This window comes from Salminus brasiliensis, chromosome 1, assembly GCF_030463535.1.
Source record: "Salminus brasiliensis chromosome 1, fSalBra1.hap2, whole genome shotgun sequence".
Lineage (NCBI taxonomy): Eukaryota > Metazoa > Chordata > Actinopteri > Characiformes > Bryconidae > Salminus > Salminus brasiliensis.
The window spans coordinates 94,002,569-94,024,051 of NC_132878.1; the positions used below are offsets into that span (position 1 = coordinate 94,002,569).

At 42.3% G+C, this 21,483-nt stretch overlaps 1 protein-coding gene across 1 annotated transcript in view; it reads left to right on the forward strand.

Moving 5' to 3' along the window:
- Positions 1–10,336: 10,336 nt before the first annotated feature.
- The window catches only part of ube2e2 (ubiquitin-conjugating enzyme E2E 2), a 47,921-nt gene continuing 36,774 nt past the window's right edge, over positions 10,337–21,483 (forward strand). The window contains exons 1-3 of the mRNA XM_072692454.1: positions 10,337–10,480; positions 15,637–15,819; positions 21,201–21,251. Of these exons, the coding sequence (XP_072548555.1) occupies positions 15,644–15,819; positions 21,201–21,251 (227 nt within the window). The 5' untranslated portion in view covers positions 10,337–10,480; positions 15,637–15,643. The remainder of the gene's footprint in view (positions 10,481–15,636; positions 15,820–21,200; positions 21,252–21,483) is intronic.

Below are 21,483 nucleotides of genomic sequence, written 5' to 3' on the forward strand. Positions count from 1 at the left end.
AATGGGGCTGTGGGGAGCTGTGCTGATGGACTGTGCATGATGAGCTACAGTAACTCTGTGGAGCTTTAAGGCCGACGGAGCTCATAAAGTGTTCAGTGAGTGGAATTGCAAGTGAATGGACAGTCTAACGGACAGAACAGAACTAACTCTAATCTCTTTACCTTCTCCGAGTAAATGGTCACCCAGCCCGGCCTGCTGGAAGACTGCCCGCTGAGGTCCCCTCTACCTGCGTCAGACCAGCTGCCACCTACTAGTACAACCAGCAGACCCCCCAGCCACCACCACCCATACCAGACCAGCGGCTCACCCTCCTACCACTGCTACCTCTCTAATGACCATGTTAAAACCTAAATGGACTCGTAACTATCTGCCAGTATTAATATCACCTCTATTAACTATCTGCTGTATCTGGTTTGGTCATTTTTATCAATAATTAATAAATAGTTCTGATCAGAGGAGGACGGGCCGGGTCCCCCTTGTGAGTCTTGGTTCCTCCCAAGGTTTCTTCCTCCAGATCTGAGGGAGGTTCTCCTTGCCACTGTCGCTGTTGGGGTCTGCTCACTGGGGGTCTCTGATCCTTCATGTCTTATGTTATTTCTTTTTTTCTGTCTTTTATTAATTACTAATTATGTAAAGCTGCTTTGTGACGACAACAGTTGTAAAAAGCTATACAAAGAAATCTGACCTGACTTGACTTTACAGTCCTCCGGCTTCTAAACGGTCTGAAGTAAAAAAGGTAACTCTCAGTACCTCTGTTAGTCTGATTCAGGAAACTGCTGAAATAGCTTCTTTACTGAAGTCCAGCTTTTAAAGCCAGAGAAATGTATGTTTCTGGGATTCTTAACAGCAGCATGGCTCTTTTTCTAGGTCGCTTTTGCATGCGTTTGGGGGTGTGTCTAAAAATACACAAGGTGTTGGGGTGTAGTTTATGTGCATGAAGCCTGAATTATGCCTTAGGGAAAAAGAGAGGGCAGGAAAGACAGAAATACCAGCTCATTTTTAACTCCTAAAAGGGTCTGTATGGAGTCTGGATCTTTCTCTGTAATTCCTCATTCTCAGACAGGACCTTCACAACAACGTAGCTTTACAGAGGTTAGTCAGAAATCACAGCAGTTACTGAACAACTGATCGTAGTTCAATGATGATTCAAACTTGTTTAGTTACTGAATAATTGATAGAAGTTACTGAATAATAGAGTGTAGATACTGAATACTGAACTCTTAGCAGAGTATTAGTAACACAACAACATAGAAGTGAAGTGTTCTGAATAATCCATAGCAAATAATTAATAATTCTTTGTAGATACGGAATTAATTCATAGTAGATACTGAATAATTATTAGTAGATACTGAATCATTTATAGTAGATACTTAATCAATTATAGTTTATACTAAATATTTTAGTAGATACTTAATCAATTATAGTTTATACTAAATATTTTAGTAGATACTTAATAATTTAAATTTGATACTAAATAATTTATATTTGATACTGAATAATTTATAGTAGATACTGAATAATCCATAGTAGATAGTGAATACTTAATAGTAGATACTGAATAATTTATAGTAGATAATCAATAATGTATAGTAGATACTGAATCATTTATAGTAGATACTGAATAATTCATAGTAGATATTTAATAATTTAAATTTGATACTAAGTAATTTATATTTGATAATGAATAATTCATAGTAGATACTGAATAATTTAAAGCAGATACTGAATAATTTATAGTAGATACTGAATAATTTAAAGCAAATACTGAATAATTTATAGTAGATACATTCATATCAATTATAGTTGATATTAAATATTTTAGTAGACACTTAATCATTTAAATTTGATACTAAATAATTTATAGTAGATACTTAATAATTTATAGTTGATACTGAATAATACATAGTAGATACTGAATAATTCATAATAAAAAAATTAGTACATATTTTTAGTAGATACTTAATAATTTAAATTTGATACTAAATAATGTATAGTAGATACTGAATCATTTATAGTAGATACTGAATAATTTATAGTTGATCCTTGGTGTCCACCTAGCGGAGAACCTCACCTGGTCCCTGAGTCTCTCTCCCCTCCGTCATGGACATTTACACCACCCGCTGCATCCGCAAAGCAACCAGCATTGTGGATGACTCCACCCACCCTTCACACAGACTGTTCTCCCTCCTGCCATCAGGAAGAAGGTACCGCAGCATCCGGTCCAACACGACCAGACTCTGCAACAGCTTCTTCCCCCAAGCCATCAGACTCCTCAACACAACTAAACTTCTGAACTGATATCTTTCTGGTACATGTACACTCTCCCTCTCTCTCTCTTTCCAACCATTTACCCCAGATAAAATGGGAAGCATTTTTTGCACAAGCATTTGCACTAATAACTTTACTACCTCACTGGACTCTATTTATTGCACATTGCACAACTTGCACACTACCGCCAATTATTTATTATCCTCTGTCTGTACTGTGTTGTGTTGTCTGTCCGCACTTGTTTGTTTGTGTTGCACTTGTGTCTTGTATGCACTGTCTATGTTGCACCATGGTCCTGGAGGAACGTTGTTTCGTTTCACTGTGTACTCTATATGTAGTTGAAATGACAATAAACCCACTTGACTTGAATCATTTATAGTAGATACTGAATAATTTATAGTTGATACTAATCATTTATAGTAGATACTGAATAATTTATAGTTGATACTAATCATTTATAGTAGATACTGAATAATTTATAGTTGACACTGAATAAATTATAGTAGATCATCAATAATATAAAGTAGATACTAAATAATTTATAGTAGAAACTGAATAATTTATAGTTGATACTAAATAATTTATAGTAGATACTGAATCATTTATAGTAGAAACTGAATAATTTATAGTTGATACTAAATAATTTATAGTAGATACTGAATAATTTATAGTTGATACTAAATAATTTATAGTAGATACTGAATAATTTATATTAGATACTGAATAATTTATAGTTGATACTAAATAATTTATAGTAGATACTGAATAATTTATAGTAGAAACGGAATAATTTATAGTAGATACTGAATAATTTATAGTTGATACTAAATAATTTATAGTTGATACTAAATAATTTATAGTAGATACTGAATCATTTATAGTAGAAACTGAATAATTTATAGTTGATACTAAATAATTTATAGTAGATACTGAATCATTTATAGTTGATACTAAATAATTTATAGTAGATACTGAATAATTTATAGTTGATACTAAATAATTTATAGTTGATACTAAATAATTTATAGTAGATACTGAATCATTTATAGTAGAAACTGAATAATTTATAGTTGATACTAAATAATTTATAGTAGATACTGAATAATTTATAGTTGATACTAAATAATTTATAGTAGATACTGAATAATTTATAGTTGATACTAAATAATTTATAGTAGATACTGAATAATTTATAGTTGATACTAAATAATTTATAGTAGATACTGAATAATTTATATTAGATACTGAATAATTTATAGTTGATACTAAATAATTTATAGTAGATACTGAATCATTTATAGTAGAAACTGAATAAATTATAGTAGATACTGAATAATTTATAGTAGATACTGAATAATTTATAGTAGATACTGCATCATTTATAGTAGAAGCTGAATAATTTATAGTTGATACTAAATAATTTATAGTAGATACTGAATAATTTATAGTAGATACTGCATCATTTATAGTAGATACTGAATAATTTATAGTTGATACTAAATAATTTATAGTAGAAACTGAATTTATAGTATATAGTATATGAATTTATAGTATAGAATAATTCATAACTGAATAATTTACAATAGATTTAGCAAGTCTTTGACAGCAATCAAAAACAGTAACTATAGTAGTCTAACTAAGAAGTGTGTGTGTGATATAGAGAGACAGCGAGAGAGAGAGAGAGAGAGAGTCAGAGAGTCATCATCTATTCTCGCTCTCCCTGTTTTAGGCTCACCCCACGAAGGCATGGCTAATAAAAGCCAGTGCTGTAATGAATCTGTGTGTGGTGGCCGGTATCAGTGACTCACGGCGGCCGCTGACTCAGGGCTGCCGACAGAGGAAAATCATCACAGAGTGTGTGCCAAACTACAGAGAAACACCCCCACCTCAGCCCCCCAGAACTTCTGTCTGTCAACTTTCCCAATTAGAGTAACAGCTTCGGGAAAAAATATCTGTCTCTGTGTATTATGTGTTAGCAACATTAGCATCGTAGCTGTGAGGGACCACAACCATTTTCTAACCCATATCCCTTAGAAATGAATCAGTAGTCTCTTTCAGACTGACATAAGATAAGATAAGATAAGATAGTCCTTTATTAGTCCCGCAGTGGGGAAATTCACATACGCTAAATATGTAAATGACATATGTAAATGACCTCTTCTCTGAATGGATGGAGCTTAACCCCTAACAGTCAAGTAGCCGTGTGTATGTAAATATGCTGGTTTCTATGACATCATAAAAATCCCCCTCACACTACACAGTGTCACCCTCCACACTTTACTGCCCCGCCCCTCACACTACACAGCCCCGCCCCTCATCTTTCACATCTCACCCTTCATACTCCACAGCCCCTCCCATTATACACCACATTTAACACAATCCCACCCCTCATACTCCACAGCCCCTCCCATCATACACCACATTTAACACAATCCCACCCCTTACACACCACAGTCCCACGTCACATTCACCACACCCCCACCCACCGCACCTCTTTAGCCGCACCTAGCCAAGAGCTAGAGATCTTTATTACGTATTTATTTAATCTGATGAATTAGCGTAGCCATATCCGGGCCTGTATCTGCCGTTACATTCCTTCTCCACTGGACATGGTGTGAGAGGAGGAGTATGGCGTATTGGGGCGTTCCTGTGGCCTCCTATTCTCCATCATTACCATGACAAAAGCACATGTCCCAGAGCTGCCTTGAGCTTCAGCCCTGACAGAGTGAGAGTGAAGAAGTGCTCAGGGTAAAGCTTCGCTCATTCACATGGCCGCCCACTCACCCTGCTGACCCATTCAGCGCCTATTATCATGCTGATCCCACTTTGGGGCGAAACCCTGGACTTGTAGAGAGGCTGTGAGAGTGTGTGAGCAGCAGGGGGCTACCGTAAGTGCTTTCAGACCCTGGAAGCCTGAGTCAAGGCTGAAAGAAATCAAGATAAAGGAGTTTCTTTATCAGACACCCGAACTGGCCGGCATCCTGTTGAGTGATACTTTATGGGCCTCGTGGCCATGGACAGCTGAGGCATCCCTACTATCAGCTTCAATAATTAGACACATCTAAATGCCTCTCCAATGTCACATTTTTAAGCAGTTATGTGCCAATACTGATACACTATTTGGGCAAAAGTATTGGGACACCTGCTTATTTCTTGTTTCTTCTGAAATCAAGTGTATTAAAAAGAGCTGATCCTGCTTTTGTTAGACTAGCCGTCTCTACTGTCTCTACAGGAAAGAAGGCCTTCTACTAGATTTGGGAGCATCACTGTGAGGATTTGATTGCATTCAGCGAACAGAGCGGAGCATTAGTGAAGTCAAGATGTTAGATGATCACCACCCTGCCTCATTTCCATCCAACTCCCCAAAAGTGTTGGATGGAGAACCATCCATCATTCCAGAGAACACAGTTCTTCCACTGCTCTACAGCTCAATGCTGCTGGGTTTTTTTTATATTTCCCTCTAGCCCACGCCTAGCATTAGGCAGCATAGTGCCAATAGGTTCATGTTTATCTGCTCCAGAGAGTCCTATTCTATTGGCAGTACTTTTTTACAGGGACTAGACAAGCTATGCATTTGTGTCAGCAATGGGTGCAGCTTAAAGTCCACTAGCTACAAGGTACCACTTTCAGAATTGCCCCGGAGAATGTTGCTACCACCACCATGCTTAACAGATGGTTCAGTTTTTTTATGGGGTGTTCATGCCTCACCTTTACTCCTCATGCTTTGCCTCATCTGAACAGAACATTTTCCTCCAGAAGATGTTTACTGTGCCCATGTGGTTCAAACTGTAATTATCAGCTGCAGGTTTCAATTTTCTTAAACAGCAGTCAAAGTTGCTTCGCCTGCCAATAAGACGTAAGGCTCTGAGAGACCTTCCTGACTTTTGTAAATCTACCGACACCCAACTCAGATCTGCACTGAGATATTTGGGCTTTCCCATGGTACAGTGTGTTGGTCGGTCAATCCAATAAGTGCTGTCAAACAAGCTCTTGTGGCACAGTGAAGCTATCAGCTGTAGTCCATCATGTTAGTTAAAAGACTATATGAACCTAATGTAAATGGGTGTATGTGTAATCTTGACCCTGTGTTGATTTTAGACCCCCCCCCCTCAAAGAAAAAAAACCCTGTAGGACCCTAATTCCCATTTGTTCCTAATAAAGTAACCCATTTACCCCAGAACAGAGCATTTCAAGGAAATCTCTAAAAGCCCAATATGGATATTTATGTCCATGATGATTCTATGTAGACATCTGACCATAGCTGGGCCTGGGCTGCAGCCCCTAAAGCTCACTGGGTCAGTGTGGTCTTGCATATCTGCATCTACAGCAGTTCGAGGCCTCTTGTTTGAATGCAGGGGGAAGGCTCAGATAGAAGACTCTAACAAGACTCTGAATGAATGGTGAATGAATGTTATGCTTGCTTACCCTGAGACTACTCAACAGACTGAGCTGAAAATCTTCTGGAACTGTCTCTGGGCCTTTCAGGCCAAACCGCATCATGTCCTGACCTGATTCACTCTGATTAGAAAACAAGGCAAGGCTAACTTCATCCCCCAAGTCACTCTTGGAGTGAGATCAGAAGGGGAAAACAGTGAATCGTCCTGTGGGCCTCTAACTGAAAAGCGAAAAGCTCATCTACTGTGGTGAATGTGGTCACCTTGTTTTCCTGTTGACATCATTACAGAACCTCAGCGGCTTTTGAGCGAATGACCAGAGTCTGGACGTTACTTCTGTGTTACATTCTCTCTGAAACTGCGTCCAGAATGTGCAGCAGTTAGAAGGTATGAGAAATAACAACCAAGACTTTTAGGGCTTTTAACTAAACGTTTTCACTGTCATGCAAAAACCTTGTATTTCCAAAATAGAAAAGAAGAAAGACACCTTCAATGGAAGTCAATGTAAAAATAAAAATTAATCAATCAACTAATTGATAAATCAAAGAAATAAATACATAAATATAATATACACATAAACATATGTATATAAACATAAATATAAAAAACTGAAAGCCAGCAGAGATTGTATATATATACATATATACCTTATATAGCCATCTTTGTTGTATATATATATATATTACCATTAAGAGATTAATTTTATATATATATATATATATAATTCATCTCTCAGTGATAATAATGTTACGACTGATCAGTGTATATATATATATATATATATATATATATATATATATATATATATATATATATATATATATATATATATATATAAACTGATCAGCCGTAACATTATCACCACTGACAGGTGAAGTGAGAACCATGGGGTAGAGAACGGCCAGGTCTTGAAGGCTGATAGTTAGGTGATAGAGGTTTTAAAAGCAGGACAAGCATAAGAATCCAAGCCACTTGATGATGTTCTGGACGACTGGGTCAAAACATCTCCAAAACATCAGGCAGGTCTTGTGGGGTTTGTCTGGTATGCAGTAGTCAGTATCCACCAAATGTGCTACAGGGAAGCACAACCGGTGAACCAGCGACAGGGTCATGGGCACCTAAGACTCATCATTGATGTGATCTATGGAGGCCAGACCTCACAACTTACAGGACGTAGGACATGCATGCCTTATGGTCAACGGTCAGACCTGTTGTGGTGAGGGCACAAGGGGGACCTATTCCATATTAAGCATATTAAGCGGTATTTGGCTCATCTATATATATATATATATATATATATATATATATATATATATATATATACATACATTGCCCCCCTCCCCCTGCACCAAACTAGCACAAGAAGAAAAGCCATGAGTGTAAATCTGCTAGAACAGTCTGAAAACATGAAAGTGAAACTGTATTGAACAGCTGGAAAACACCAGGGATGTTAAGCTGCGGGGTTGCTACAGCAACCAGACACACTGTCCCTCTTTCCATCGTGTGCGTTTCCCTCGCTGGTTCTTTCCCCTGGGTTACCAGATTCACCCGCCAGTTTTCCCGCCAAATCAGAAAATGGTGAGTTCACCAGACGCCTTGTTTTTGAGGTACTTTCTCAAATGAACCGCTGTGCCTAAATAAATAAATAAATAAATAAATGGCATTATGATTTTTCTTTTATTCTGGTGTTAAATTCTGGCAACCTAAGGACATACTGGCGAGTACAGTGACAGCATGGACAGAAGGCCGCTGACAGTCAGCTTAAGGTCATGTCCTGACCTTTCTGTTATTGAGTGTCACCAGTGGTTGGCATCTTGATTCAGCTCTCTGGATTTACATTCATTATGGCATCTCTTAATTGTAGACTCATTAGATGTCGTCAGTGTTTTTTTCCTCACCAAGGAAAGAATTCAGCTCACTCCCGTGATGTTCCAATCCCGAGCCATTCCACTTTGCCATCAGCTGCCGGAGTCTGAGAGAGCACAACTGGCTGTGCTCCCTCCGGGTGGGTAGATGGCGCTCTCTCTTCCCTCATCACTTTTGAAGCGATGTTGACCGGCACTGGTGCGGACAGCTGAGGCATCACTGCTATCAGCTTCAATAATTAGACACATCTAAATCAAACATTTTAAGCAGCCAGTACTGATACACGATGTGGACAAAAGTATTGGGACACTTGCTCATTCATTTTTTTTTATTAAAAAGGGTATTAAAAAGGAGCTTATTCTGCTTTTGTTGGAGTAACTGTCGCTACTGTCCAGGGAAAAAAAGGCTTTCTACTAGATTTGGAAGCATGGAGCTGGGGACCCTGCGCTTTCCTCAGAGCGCGTCGGCTGCCTGGGGAAAAGACATGGTGGCTGGCTTCGCATGTATCATGCGGAGACGTGTGTTGAGCCCTTACTCTCCTAGTGTTGAGAGCATTTCTAGTGCTAGGGGGGCTATGAACAGGTGGGTTAAGTGGCAGATTGGGTTAAAAAAGTGTGACAATTCGACCACTTCTAAAGATTCTAGTAAACTCAGTCTAATGATGATGGCCTCCTTCACTTGCATCTGCTCTTCTTTGGACCTCCAATGAACATTCTTGCTAATTCATCACTTGGAATCACCCCTAGACCTTTTATCTCCTTCATTTCTCATGAAATGATGGGGGAACAGGCCACACCCGGCTGTGAAACTGCTTATCGGCCAGCTGTCCAATTACTTTTGACACAGTGAAAATGTGTGAACCATGGCTGTAATTCCTAAACGTTTCATGCAGTACATTTGTAACCCCCTTCAGATCCATTGGGGTGGTGTACAGAGTCAAACCTACAAAAACCGCCTACCAGTAACTTGATACTTGGTGTGAACCCGGCTGTTTACGACTTGAGGTGAGGGGATGCCAGTGATAAAATCACCCTCTCCTGAAACAGCCATCTCCTCTTTGGTTACCGCTGACAACTCATACAGAGTCCCAATGGTATTAAAACTGATTCCTGCAGCCCCCCGCAATCATTTAAGGTGCCCCTCTACCCCTATGCGCTAAGCACAATATGGACAAAAGTATTTGGACACCTGCTCAAAAGGCGTCTGAGTATCCGTCTCTACAGTCTAGTGAAGAAGGCTGCTGCTAGATTTTGCAGGAGCATTGCTGCATTGCTGTGGGGATTTGATTGCATTCAGCAACAAGAGCAGAAGCATGGCCAGGATGTTGGGAGTTCACCATCCCACCACCATCATTCACTGCTGGGGGGCTTCAGAGCGTCCTATTCTATTGGCAGTACTTCTCCATAGGGACTGGACAAACTATATATATATATATGTGTGTGTGTATGTATGAGTGTGTGTGTGTGTATGTATGAGTGTGTGTGTGCATTTGCACATCTGTGTCACAACTGAATGCCTTCATTAAAAGGACTGTCCATAAATATTTGGACAGATAGTGCACAACTAACCACCCTCCACTCTTTTTTTTCTTCAGTGTGTTTATGCATTTAGTCAGTGTGTGTATTCGTCGCTTTGTGGGGACTTGAGGACGAGGATTGAGCAGGCAGTCCATCAAAACACACACACCGGGTTTTGATGATTATAGATATAGCTAGTATGACTGCCGTGAACGCGCTGCGCGTTCGCGCGTCTCTCTCTCTCTCTCTCGCTCGCTCTCTCGCGCGCGCGCGCTCTCGCGCTCTCGCTCGCTCTCCTACCTTCAGTTAAATAGCGAGGAGACGGGGGAGCGAGCGGGCGGACGGTCGGACCGTGGATTATCTCTCTGTCTCTCTCTCCGTTTTTAGCGTCGAGTTTAACCCGTTTCCACCCGAACACCGACGGCCGGTTAACAGGTAACCCGTTCCCGCATGCTCGATTAAAAAACTCCGCGGAAAAAAGTCGCTAAAATGTCCCGCGGAAAGTGGCGGTGTGTTTTCTTCCACTGAGGAGGAGAAGAAGAGGAGGAGGAGGAGGAGGAGAGGGGGGGGATGTGTGTGTGTGTGTGTTGGGGGGTGTGTGTGTGTGTGGGTCGTGCCCAGCCTTTGTGCCGAAGCAAGCCGAGCTCATGGTGGCCTCGGAGCCGATCCGAGGGCGATTTCACAGCGGTTTACGCCGCGTTTCCCCGCGCTGACCCCGGCCGAGCTCCTCGTTAGCTATAGCAACCCGTGCTAACGCTCGCCTGCTCGGTGTGATTTTCACACTCGGGCCTTTCGGCTCAAAACACCCGCCGCCTCCTCCTCCTCCTACTACTACCGACCTCCCCATTCAGCTTTAGCCTCATTATACCCCCTTGTTTTTGTTCCTGCCAGCTTTATCTGCCCCTTTTACCCCCCATCACACCACAGCGCTAAAGATAACCCCCTCCTCGCGCTCTCCCTCCTCTCCCTCCTCGCGCTCTCCCTCCTCGCGCTCTCCCTCCTCTCCCTCCTCTCCCTCCTCGCGCTCTCCCTCCTCGCGCTCTCCCTCCTCACGTTCAAAAAGCAACGGTTTCAGCGCTGGGCTTTAACGCTCTGCCCCGACCAGACCCCCAGCAGCACCCCCAGCAGCACCCCCGACGTCCCCGCGATGTTTTAGCTAGTGCTTTAGCATCGAGGGCGCGCTAGGCTGTGTCGTCTAAATGTTTTATGACCCATTTTCTCCATTATAACACCCCCCCCCCCTCTCTTCTCCTCCAACGTGACCTGGAGGTCTCCCTCCCTCCCTCCCGTCCGGGTTGGGTTCAGATGGACGTCCTTGCGTTTCACAGGGTCCCAGAAATGGACACCAGACACCCCCACCCCCGTCCAAGAACATGGGAAGCACTGAGAGGATCCAAACCAGGACCAAGTCCTTCAAACATCACTGCATTGCCTTGGAGAGGAGGAGGAGGAGGATGAGGAGGACGACTTTCTCCTTATGAGGTCTCTTCCATAGGTTAAGTTCAGCTGGACGTGTGCAGGACGTCTTTGTGTTTCACAGGGTCCTAGAAATGGATCTGGAAGACACCAGACACCCCCACCCCCCCGTACAAGAACATGGGAAGCACTGAGAGGATCCAAACCAAGACGTCCTTCAACCATCACTGCAATGCTTTGGAAAAGAGGAAGAGTAGGAGGTCTTCTGTATAGGTTAAGTTTAGCTGGACGTGTGCAGGACCTTCACAGGGTCCCAGAAATGGATCTGGAAGACCCCCCACAAGAACATGAGATGGGGAGAGAAGCACAGAGAGGATCCAAACCAAGACGTCCTTCAAACATCACTGCATTGCCTCGGAGAAGAGGATGAGGAGGAGGACGACTTTCTCCTTATGAGGTCTCTTCCATAGGTTAAGTTCAGCTGGACGTGTGTAGAACCTTCCCAGGGTCCCAGAAATGGATCTGGAAGACCCCCCACAAGAACATGAGCACCTTGAGGATCCAAACCAAGACATCCTTCAACCATCACTTCGGAGGTCTCCTGTATAGGTTAAGTTTAGCTGGACGTGTGCAGGACTTTCACAGGGTCCCAAAAATGTATATAGAGGACCCCCAACAACAACACGAGATGGGGAGAGAAGCACAGAGAGGATCCAAACCAAGACGTCCTTCAACCATCACTGCGATGCCTTGGAGAAGAGGAGGAAGAGGAGGACGACTTTCTTCTGAGGAGGTCTCCTGTATAGGTTAAGATAAGTTAAGTTTAACTGGACGTGTGGAGGATGTCTTTGCGTTTCACAGGGTCCCAGAAATGGATCTGGAAGACCCCCCACAAGAACACGAGATGGGGAGAGAAGCACCGGAGGATCCAAACCAAGACGTCCTTCAACCATCACTGCAATGCTTTGGAAAAGAGGATGAGGAAAATGAAGAAGGTAGCACTGAGAGGAAGCAAGGCTTCAAGGTCCTTCAAACATCACTAAGAAGGGGGAGGAGGAGGTCTCCCTAGTTCTTCTTAGGAGGTCTCCTGTATATGCCAAGTTCAGCCCAAACGTTTAACTGGCAGACACCCACAGGAACATGAGGACACGAAAAGAGAAGCACTGAGAGGTACCAATGACTTCAGGGACCTTCAGACATCACTGCAAAGCCCTGGAAAGAAGACGTGAAGAAGGAGGAGGAGGAGTATTAGGAGGACAATACCTTCGTAGCTTCAGTCCCAGTTTTGGTGACCCATCAGCTCATCAGAAAAGGGATCAACATAAAGACTAAAGCTGGATAAGTGATGTTCTCACGGTCAGAAAATGATGTCTTGGAGAACATCGTAAACGAGAAGTCACTGTGGGACCGTTTTAACATTCTTAGCGAATTAGTGGCTAAGAGGGTGAGGAAGCAGGAGGACGACTCCTTCGGTCGCAGTCATCAGATTACTCATCTTTGCATTTTACAGCATCCAGAAAATGTAACTGTCAGACGCCCCGACCCCCTTCTGAAGAACAATGCGCAGAAAGCTCTGAGAGAAACCAAGAGCTTAAGGTTCCTTCAAACATCACTACAATGCCCTGGAAAAGAGAAAAGAGGATGAGAAGCAGAAAGAGAAGAAAGCCGTCCCCAAATGATTTTTCATCATTTATTTATTCATCGTTTCACATATCTACGCCCCTCGAGAACACGAAGGAAGCTCTGAGAGTATCTGATACTTCAGGTTCCTTCAGACATCACTACAATGCCCTGGAAAAGAGGATGAGAAGAACGAAGAGGAGGAGGAGAACCCTGAGCTGAACAAGGGTTCTTCTCACGGTCAGAAAATGTTGTCTCTGGGAAGATGGCGACGGAGAACTCACTGAGGGGACATTTTTACGTTCTAGTGAGTGGCTGTTAGGGTAATTCAGCCAGATCAGAGCACCGAGATGGAATAAAGGAAAAGAGACCAGAGGTGCTCATCAAGCGTTACTTACAAGATGTTACTGTTTCCTGCCGTCAGATAAGACTATCCGTCCGTCGTCTTATCTGCTTCCTCCTGGTCAGGGTCGCTGTAGGTCCACAGTTCTCTGGAATCAAGGCTGGAATAATTAAGACTGTCCATGGCTGAATGTGGTCGTTTAATTGGAGCGGTTGGTCGTGTATCAGAAGCTAGTTAGAACCATTTTTTATTCCTTTTTGAAGGTTTTAAGAATATTCACTTAATGGAAAGCTTCTTTAAATGGTTTCTTATGGAAGCAAAAGTGGTTCTTCAATGGCATCGCTTGAAGAACCATTTGTAGCTCCTTTTATTTTCAGCTAGGACAGTTTGCACCAAGGCTCTCCAGCAGGCCAGGCATTTTAAGGGGTAATTCAACGATTTCTGAAAATGTCAGTGTAATGAAACAGTTGTAAACCAAGTCCTTCAGAGGGGTTTGCAGTGTTCACGGCGGTGGTGAATGCGACCAGACGTCTGAAGAGTCCGGTGCATGTAAAAGCTTCCTTTTAGAAAGCTGTTGAAGATTAATTGATTATGATATATATATTCATAAATCAGATTTTTCACTGTTGCTACTCAATAGACGTGGTCATGGCTTTTCTACAAGGCCATTTCACACCAGACCTCCGGCCCACTCTGCTTGCAATATCTCAGTCATGGGATTATGCAGGAATTTAAAGAATTCGGTTGAATTGCCCTCTGAAATGTCCACAATGGTGCTGTAGGTGATACCTCAGCAACGTCAGGCTATTTGACCCAGTATCAGCTGAGACACGGTCCGGGAAGAATAAGCGTGATCCTTCAGAAAGCTCGGGGCACTGAGCTGGAAAGACATTTATCATGCGCGACATCCGGCTGCTTGACTCCGTATTGGTTGGGATATAGTAGAAGACAAATAAGCCGCCCAGGCATTAAATCCTCGCTGATTGCTGTCTGCAAGCAGGAGCTTTCTAGTCTAGACTACAGAAACCTTCAGCTAGTTCATTTTTCTTCAGTTCGTTCTCCTCAAACCTGGTGCACTACATGGGCAAAAGTATTGAGACACCGTTTGTTGTTTCTTCCAAAATCAAGGGCCGTTTTTTAGGGTAGAAGGCATTCTACTAGATTTTGGAGGAGCATTGCTATGCGGATTTGATTGCATTCAGTGACAAGAGCATTGTCAGCCAGGTCAGGATGTAGGCTGATAAGCTCACTTTACTCCCAACTCCCCAACTCATCCGAAAAGTACTGGATAAAGCACCACCATCTATCATTCCAGAGAACACAGCTCTTCTTCCACTGCTCCACAGCTCAATGCTTTAGAGGGGGGCTTTATACCCCTCTAGCCCACACCTGGCATTAGGTTCATGGTTATCTGCTCCAGACAGTCCTGCTCTATTGGCAGTACTTCTATACAGGGACTAGACAAGCTGTGTTTGTTAGCAATGGGTGCAACTTAAAGTAGCTGAATACACTCATTAGAAGGGGTGTCCACAAACATTTGGACATTTTAGTGTAGTTTCATGCTGGAAAACTCTTGATTAACCAGCAGAAAGAAGTTCAGAAAGGCGTAGAACCAGACCCTAGACATTTTCTCAAGGTTCGGCCTACTCAGGCCCATGGCAGCTCTTCGCCTACAGTCCCAGCTGTTTCGCAGTAGTGTCTGCATTAGCTGTGACCTCACTGTGATTCTTGTGGGATTGAATTTGATTGATTTCATGCAACGCGCTCGCCAGATTGACGGCCTTGCTTTTTGAAGTCCTTCTGCCCTGTTTTGAGTGACGCCTGAAGGTTCTGCAGCTCATAAGCAAGCCTTTCTTCTCCTTTGAAACGTCCTGATTATTATGGATCCACAGGAAATGAGTCATGAATTCTCCTCTTTCGCCTCCATTCGATTTGATTGAAATCTTGTAGCGTTTGGTGCTATTTTTGAAAGCACAGATGCTACACAAATGTAACCGGAGGAACTGTTTACACAGTAGTGGAATATTGGCAATAAAAGTAACCCACCAATTTTGATCCTCGTCAGTTAGAACAGATTCTGACATTTCCAGAATTCATGCAGTTGAATCAGCCCTAGTTTAGACCCAAATAATCATCGTCATCACCGCCGTCGTCGACGAACCTCTGCCTGCGGCACGTTATGTAACATGTCAATCTGGGTGGGCTGTTTCAGGGCCAAGATGTCCAGTGAGGTGCAGAGACCAGACGACAGCCCCAGCACGAGCGGAGGGAGCTCGGACATCGAACAGAGAGAGACGGCTCCTCCGGAGCAGGAGCGCGAGCAGACCCAGCCCAAGAAGAAAGAAACCAAGATCTCCAGTAAAACGGCTGCCAAACTCTCCACCAGTGCCAAGAGGTGAGTCGAGCCTTCAGGCGAAGGTGCCTCAGGGTCGCGGGGGGAGCTTAGCTGAACTCCAGCTGAGCTTGGGGATGAGGCAGAGGTTAGTTTGAAGGGTGCACTGGTGTAAAAGCCAATAATTATCATATTTTTTGGATAATAAGTGAGGTATTATCCAGTCAAACAAGTATGATTACTGCCTTAAGTCATGGTGGAATTCAGTATGCCTACAAAGCACACGCCAGGGTAGTGTGTTTACATAGTTCTGTTCTGGGCTGGGATTTCCAAAAGCATCTTAGTACAAGGATGATGCTCAGAGGGTAGAGCGGGCATTACAGTGAATACTTGCGCTCGCTCTCTACCAGTTTAGAGGAGCTTAATGCTAAGATGCTTTTGGGGAGCTGGGCCCTGAGCAGTGAAGAGCAGTAGTAGTAGTAGTAGTACAGGAGGTGCTTTAACATTCAATTTCAGCTGTAAACCCAGAGCTCTTAAATCATTGCCAGAAAATTCAAATTCTTTAAAACTGTAGTGTTTATTTGACCGTCTGACCAATTATTAAAAGTTAAATAAATTTAACACATTGCATAATTGACTTATTTGTACCATATTTAATACACCAAAGATTGATTGTTCATATAGTTGTTTAACCTCTTCTACTACACTAAATTTAAATGTAGAAATCTGTATGTATTTTTCTGGTGCCTGGGCTGTGATAATCCACCAGTTATTTTTTTTTCTTTTTATTGATTTAATTAATCATGGTTTGTTTAATTTATTACATACTATTATACATACTCTTGTCACTTAATGCAGTCAATCAGACCCTTACAGCAATACTCCTCCAACATCTAGTAGAAAGTAGAGACAGTTACTCCAACAAAAGCAGGATAACTTTTTTTATACCCTTAATTTTAGAAGAAACAATGAATGGACAGTGTCCCAATACTTTTCTCAATATAGTAAATGTGTTAGGTATGGAACAGTGGCTTTATGTTTGGCTTTACATGGTTAATACACTATATGTGTGAGTATTTTAATGTTAAATTTTCATATTTTAGTAACTATCACCACAATAATAATCTATAAAGCCATGCAGAGTTTGTTTATTATCAGATTTCCAAAGCCTAAGCTTTGCAGAAGAAGTGAGCTGTTAAACAACGCTACTTCTATTTCTAATAACCTTTGACTGTAATAAGCTGCATATTATTATGTTATACAGCTCAGAGTGTGCAGCTCATTATTCACAAGGGCCTGTTTTATTAAGGGTCATCAGAACGTTGTAGAACGTCCACTCTGCTATAGAACTGTATTGTCTTTGCGTGCTAAGTGTAGTTTCCCAGAGAGCCGTGTTTGACCTCCTGGGCTTCACTGGACAAGACTCGCTGTAGCATGAGTATTTACCTTTGAATGCGCGACACGGGCCCGTTCTCCACAGCCTTGACAGATCCCTAACCCAGGGCCACCGCCAGGGGAATAGAATGGTGACCATGGCAGGAGGGCAGTGTGGAGTGGGCTAAGTGTCTTTGTCTGTGATCCATCCTTGCTGGTGGAGATGGGGATCCTGTGAGGCCAGCCAAAGCCAAGGCTAGCCTTCGGAACGTGGCACTTTTCATAGCAGTGGCCACAGCAGTCAGATCCCCCTCGTTTAAATGTAGAGGGAAGGGCTGTTGGAGGGTTTTTCCTTGGTCTGTTGTCTGGCATTGTGAGACGGAGCAGCCTTAGGGCAGAGCTTTAACTGTCAGGACATCAAGAGGAGAATAAAGAGAGCGGCGAAAACTAAAGACATGTTTAGCCTCTGAAGAATCACAGCAGCCTCCAAATGTGGGGTTTTCGGTTTTTCCTTTTTTGTAAGAAATGAGAACTTTGGGATGTTTTGTTTAGACAGTGCACACAAAGCAGCTTTCCCACAGTTGTTTGACTATGTGCAAAAGTTTGTGGGCACCCCTTCTAATGAACTCTGACACTGATTTGCAAATGCGTGTGCATATACACAGCTTGTCTAGCCCTTGTAGAGAAGTACTGCCAATAGAATAGGACTCTCTGGAGCAGATAATAAACATGATGAAGCTATTGACACCATGCTGCCTAATGCGGGCAAAGGTGTGGGCTAGAGGGGTGTAAAGCCCCCCAGCAGCATTGAGGAACTGTGCTCTCGGGAATGATGGTGGTGCTCCGTCTAATACTTTTGGGCTGAGTTGGGGATGATGAGGGTAGGTGGTGATCATCCCAACATCCTGACTTTGCTTATGCTCTTGTGGCTGACTGCAATCAGATCTTCACAGCAATGCTCTAGAGCAAAATCTAATAGAAGGCCTTCTTCTCTGGGCAGTAGAGACAGTTACTCCAACTTACTTAAATACCTGAGTTCGGAAGGGGAAATGATTGGGTGTCCCAATACTTTTGTCCATTGGATTTTCTTTGCAAGCGTTTTGGTTAACGGTGTAGGAACTCCTACAGCTTGTATAATCTCCATAGGAAAGCATTGCCAATAGAATAGGATGCTCTGAAGCTTACCCAGCAGGCACCAGACCTCATTTTGGTGTCAGAAAGACGTTGAATTTTGGTTGATAATGAAAACCGGGTTGACTTTCATTAAAATTCAGTATGACGTTGGCACGTGACGTTTGGAAGATGTTAGATTTTGGTTGCTCAACACCACACTTAAAACCGACAAGATAATAAGGTCAGCTATCGCTAGTATTCAACATCGTTGGCATTAGTCTATCATCTATCCACATTGGAGCCCAGCTGGGTGAGGTCACCATGCCCGCTATTGTGCTAGTGCTAGATGGGCATAAAGCTGAGGAGCAGCCGAGCTACATTCTCTGGAGTAATGAAGCTCCATCCAATACTTTTGGGATGGGTTGGAGTGGCAGAACTAATCATCCAGCATCAGTACTTAACCTCACTGATGCTCTCATGTGGATAAATGCAATCAAATCCTCTCAGCAAAGGTTCCAGCAACCTTGCCAGGAGGGTAGAAACAGTTACTGCAGCAAAGCAGGGGCAAGCTCCCAATTATTACCCTTGATTTTGGATATACAGTACTGTGCAAAGGTTTTAGGCCCCTTGGCTGCTTATCTGGGCAGTAAGTGTTTAATTACTCAGTAAATCACTGATATTAGAATAAGTACTACTAATAATAACACTCCTACAGAAAGTGGTGGTGGTTCTCCATCACTGTGTTCATCATTAGAACATCTCCTCTCAAAGTTCTCCTCATGGAGTCTAGTATTATTTAGAGTTCTCCTCAGATCAACACCTGGTTTGGTGGTAAATCAGGGCTTAATGATGGTGAATCAGGTGAGCTGCTGCTGCTGCTGCTGCTGCTGCTGATGGAGTTGAACACATCCTCCATGCTGTGCTGGCTGGACTGGGGGGCGTCCAGGAGAAACCTGGAGGAACCGAGCTCTGTTCTTCAGACTAGCTCACCGACAAGATCTCACTACTTTCTTTCTTCAGAATGAGAAGCTCTTGTTTCTCCTTTTTACTGGATTTATGTTCACCTGCTTTATCTGTTCTGATGAGATCTGGAGCTTCTACTAGCAAAAGCACTGTTACTGCTCAGAGAGAGGGGTTTACCTAGTGTACTTGGATGTGCAGAGGTTTGGAGCAGTACTGTAGAGAAGACTATAGAGACAGTTATTGCAGCAGACGGTAGAGTTTCCTGATGTTTCTATTAATATCTTTGCTATAATACAGCACAGAAATACGATATTACGATACGATAAATGCGATCCGATATTAGGATCGATATCGGTCCCGATATTAACAAAATTAGCTGGATCGAGTATTGGATAATTAGGCTGATCTATTGAACCGATCCTTTCACTTTATGTTTGATTACTGCTTGGATGTTTAGTCAAGTTACTTATTTATTTATTTATTTATTTATTCTCAGGTTCAGCTGCTTGACTTTATTTTTGTGTTTGGCAAAGTGAAGCTACTTATTTTATTTTAGTTATTTTAATATATTTTAAAAGTTTGAGTCTTTTTTATTTTAAATCTGAATGCTGAATGTGTCAAGGTCCTGCACAGATGCTTATTATTTTAGTGACAACATTTATAGCAATTTAGTACATTTATATCTTTGTGGTAATGTGATATATTTTGTTTTACTAAGTTAGAAAAGTAATGTTTAAGTCAACCCTGTGGCCTTAAGTCTTTCCCACATGGTAAGGTATTAATTCAGCAATGGTATCGGACTGGTATCGGGTATCGGATGATATGCAAAGTTTATGTAGCGGTTTTTGTATCAGAACTGAAAAAGCCAGATCAATTTCCTGAATCTGTAGAGCCCGCCTTTTCCATTGCATATCAATGCCAGATCGCATGTGACTTACATCTGGCGTAACGAGGCTGTGAAGACAAGTCGAGATATTTGTCTCTGGTGGATTCATGTGTCCATCTTCTGCCTCTTATCTGTAATCAGTGGATTCAGGTGCCTATCTGTTATAGCCAGTGAACACTCGAGGAAACTCGTCTTCTGCCTCTCACGGTTTATATGCTATTTAATTCAGACATTCCCCTGCTTACATGAGGCTGAGACTCGGGTGAAAACATTTCAAGCCCCGTCCACAGAAATATGAAGAATTTCTGAACTTGGACTTCAATATTTCAGGTCTGGGGTTAGAATATCTCTTCACACAGTGCTCTAGGTCACATGTGGTCTCATGATAGAGAGAGCTGAGATCGTTCTGATCGCTTTGATATACGATACGATACGATACTTTATTGTCATTGCACAATGTACAACGAAATTGAGCAGCAATCCTTAAGGTGCTTAAACATACAATAAATAACACAACTAAAAAAAATTAAAAAACAAAAAAAACCCCAAAAATATACACACAAATTTATAAAACATGTGGGTATTATCTTATGCGTAAGTGCCTTTAAAGACGAGTTTAAGAAGCAAAAATTGAGAAAATATTCTTTCAGACTGCAGAGGGTTAATATGCTTGATTATGGAAGAACCATTGGCTACGCATGAGTCCACAAACTTTTGGCCATGTACTATACGCTGCACCTGTCAATGGTAGTGATTTACAAGCCGTGAAGCAGTAAAATCATCATGTTGAATGAGGATGTGAGACACTGCTAGGTAATGAAACTGAAACCTCTGGCGGTGTCTATAAACACAGCTCGGATTATGAGTCACAGATTCGCAGCTACAGCCGTAATTCCTTCTTCCACACAGGCATTTGTATTGTTTTTACTGTTCTGACCTCCTGTTTGAATAACAATAGTCACTTCAGTGGCGCAAAGTCCTCTTTTTTGCTTTACTTCTGGAGTCCTTGAATAATTTCAAAGTACTACACTCATTTAGCTGGATATAGAGCGAAGCAGTTATTCGCGTCATTGTGTCACAGTGCGGCTCTCCTTTCTTTTCTTTGCAGAATTCAAAAGGAGCTCGCGGAAATCACTCTAGATCCACCGCCAAACTGCAGGTAAGTTCAGGGGCTTTTCCGAACGTCTTTTTTCGCGCTGCTTTCACCTGGATGTTTGTGTTTTAGGCGAAGAGAGAAGCTGAGACTGACAGACAGACAGAGCGAAAGGGAGGGGAATCGAGGCACGGCAGATTAGAAGAAAGCACAGATTGAGACGTGAAATGAGATGAGATGGAGAGACAGGAGTGATGGATGTTATGTGTCGATGAGGTTGATATTCGGATGGGGGCGT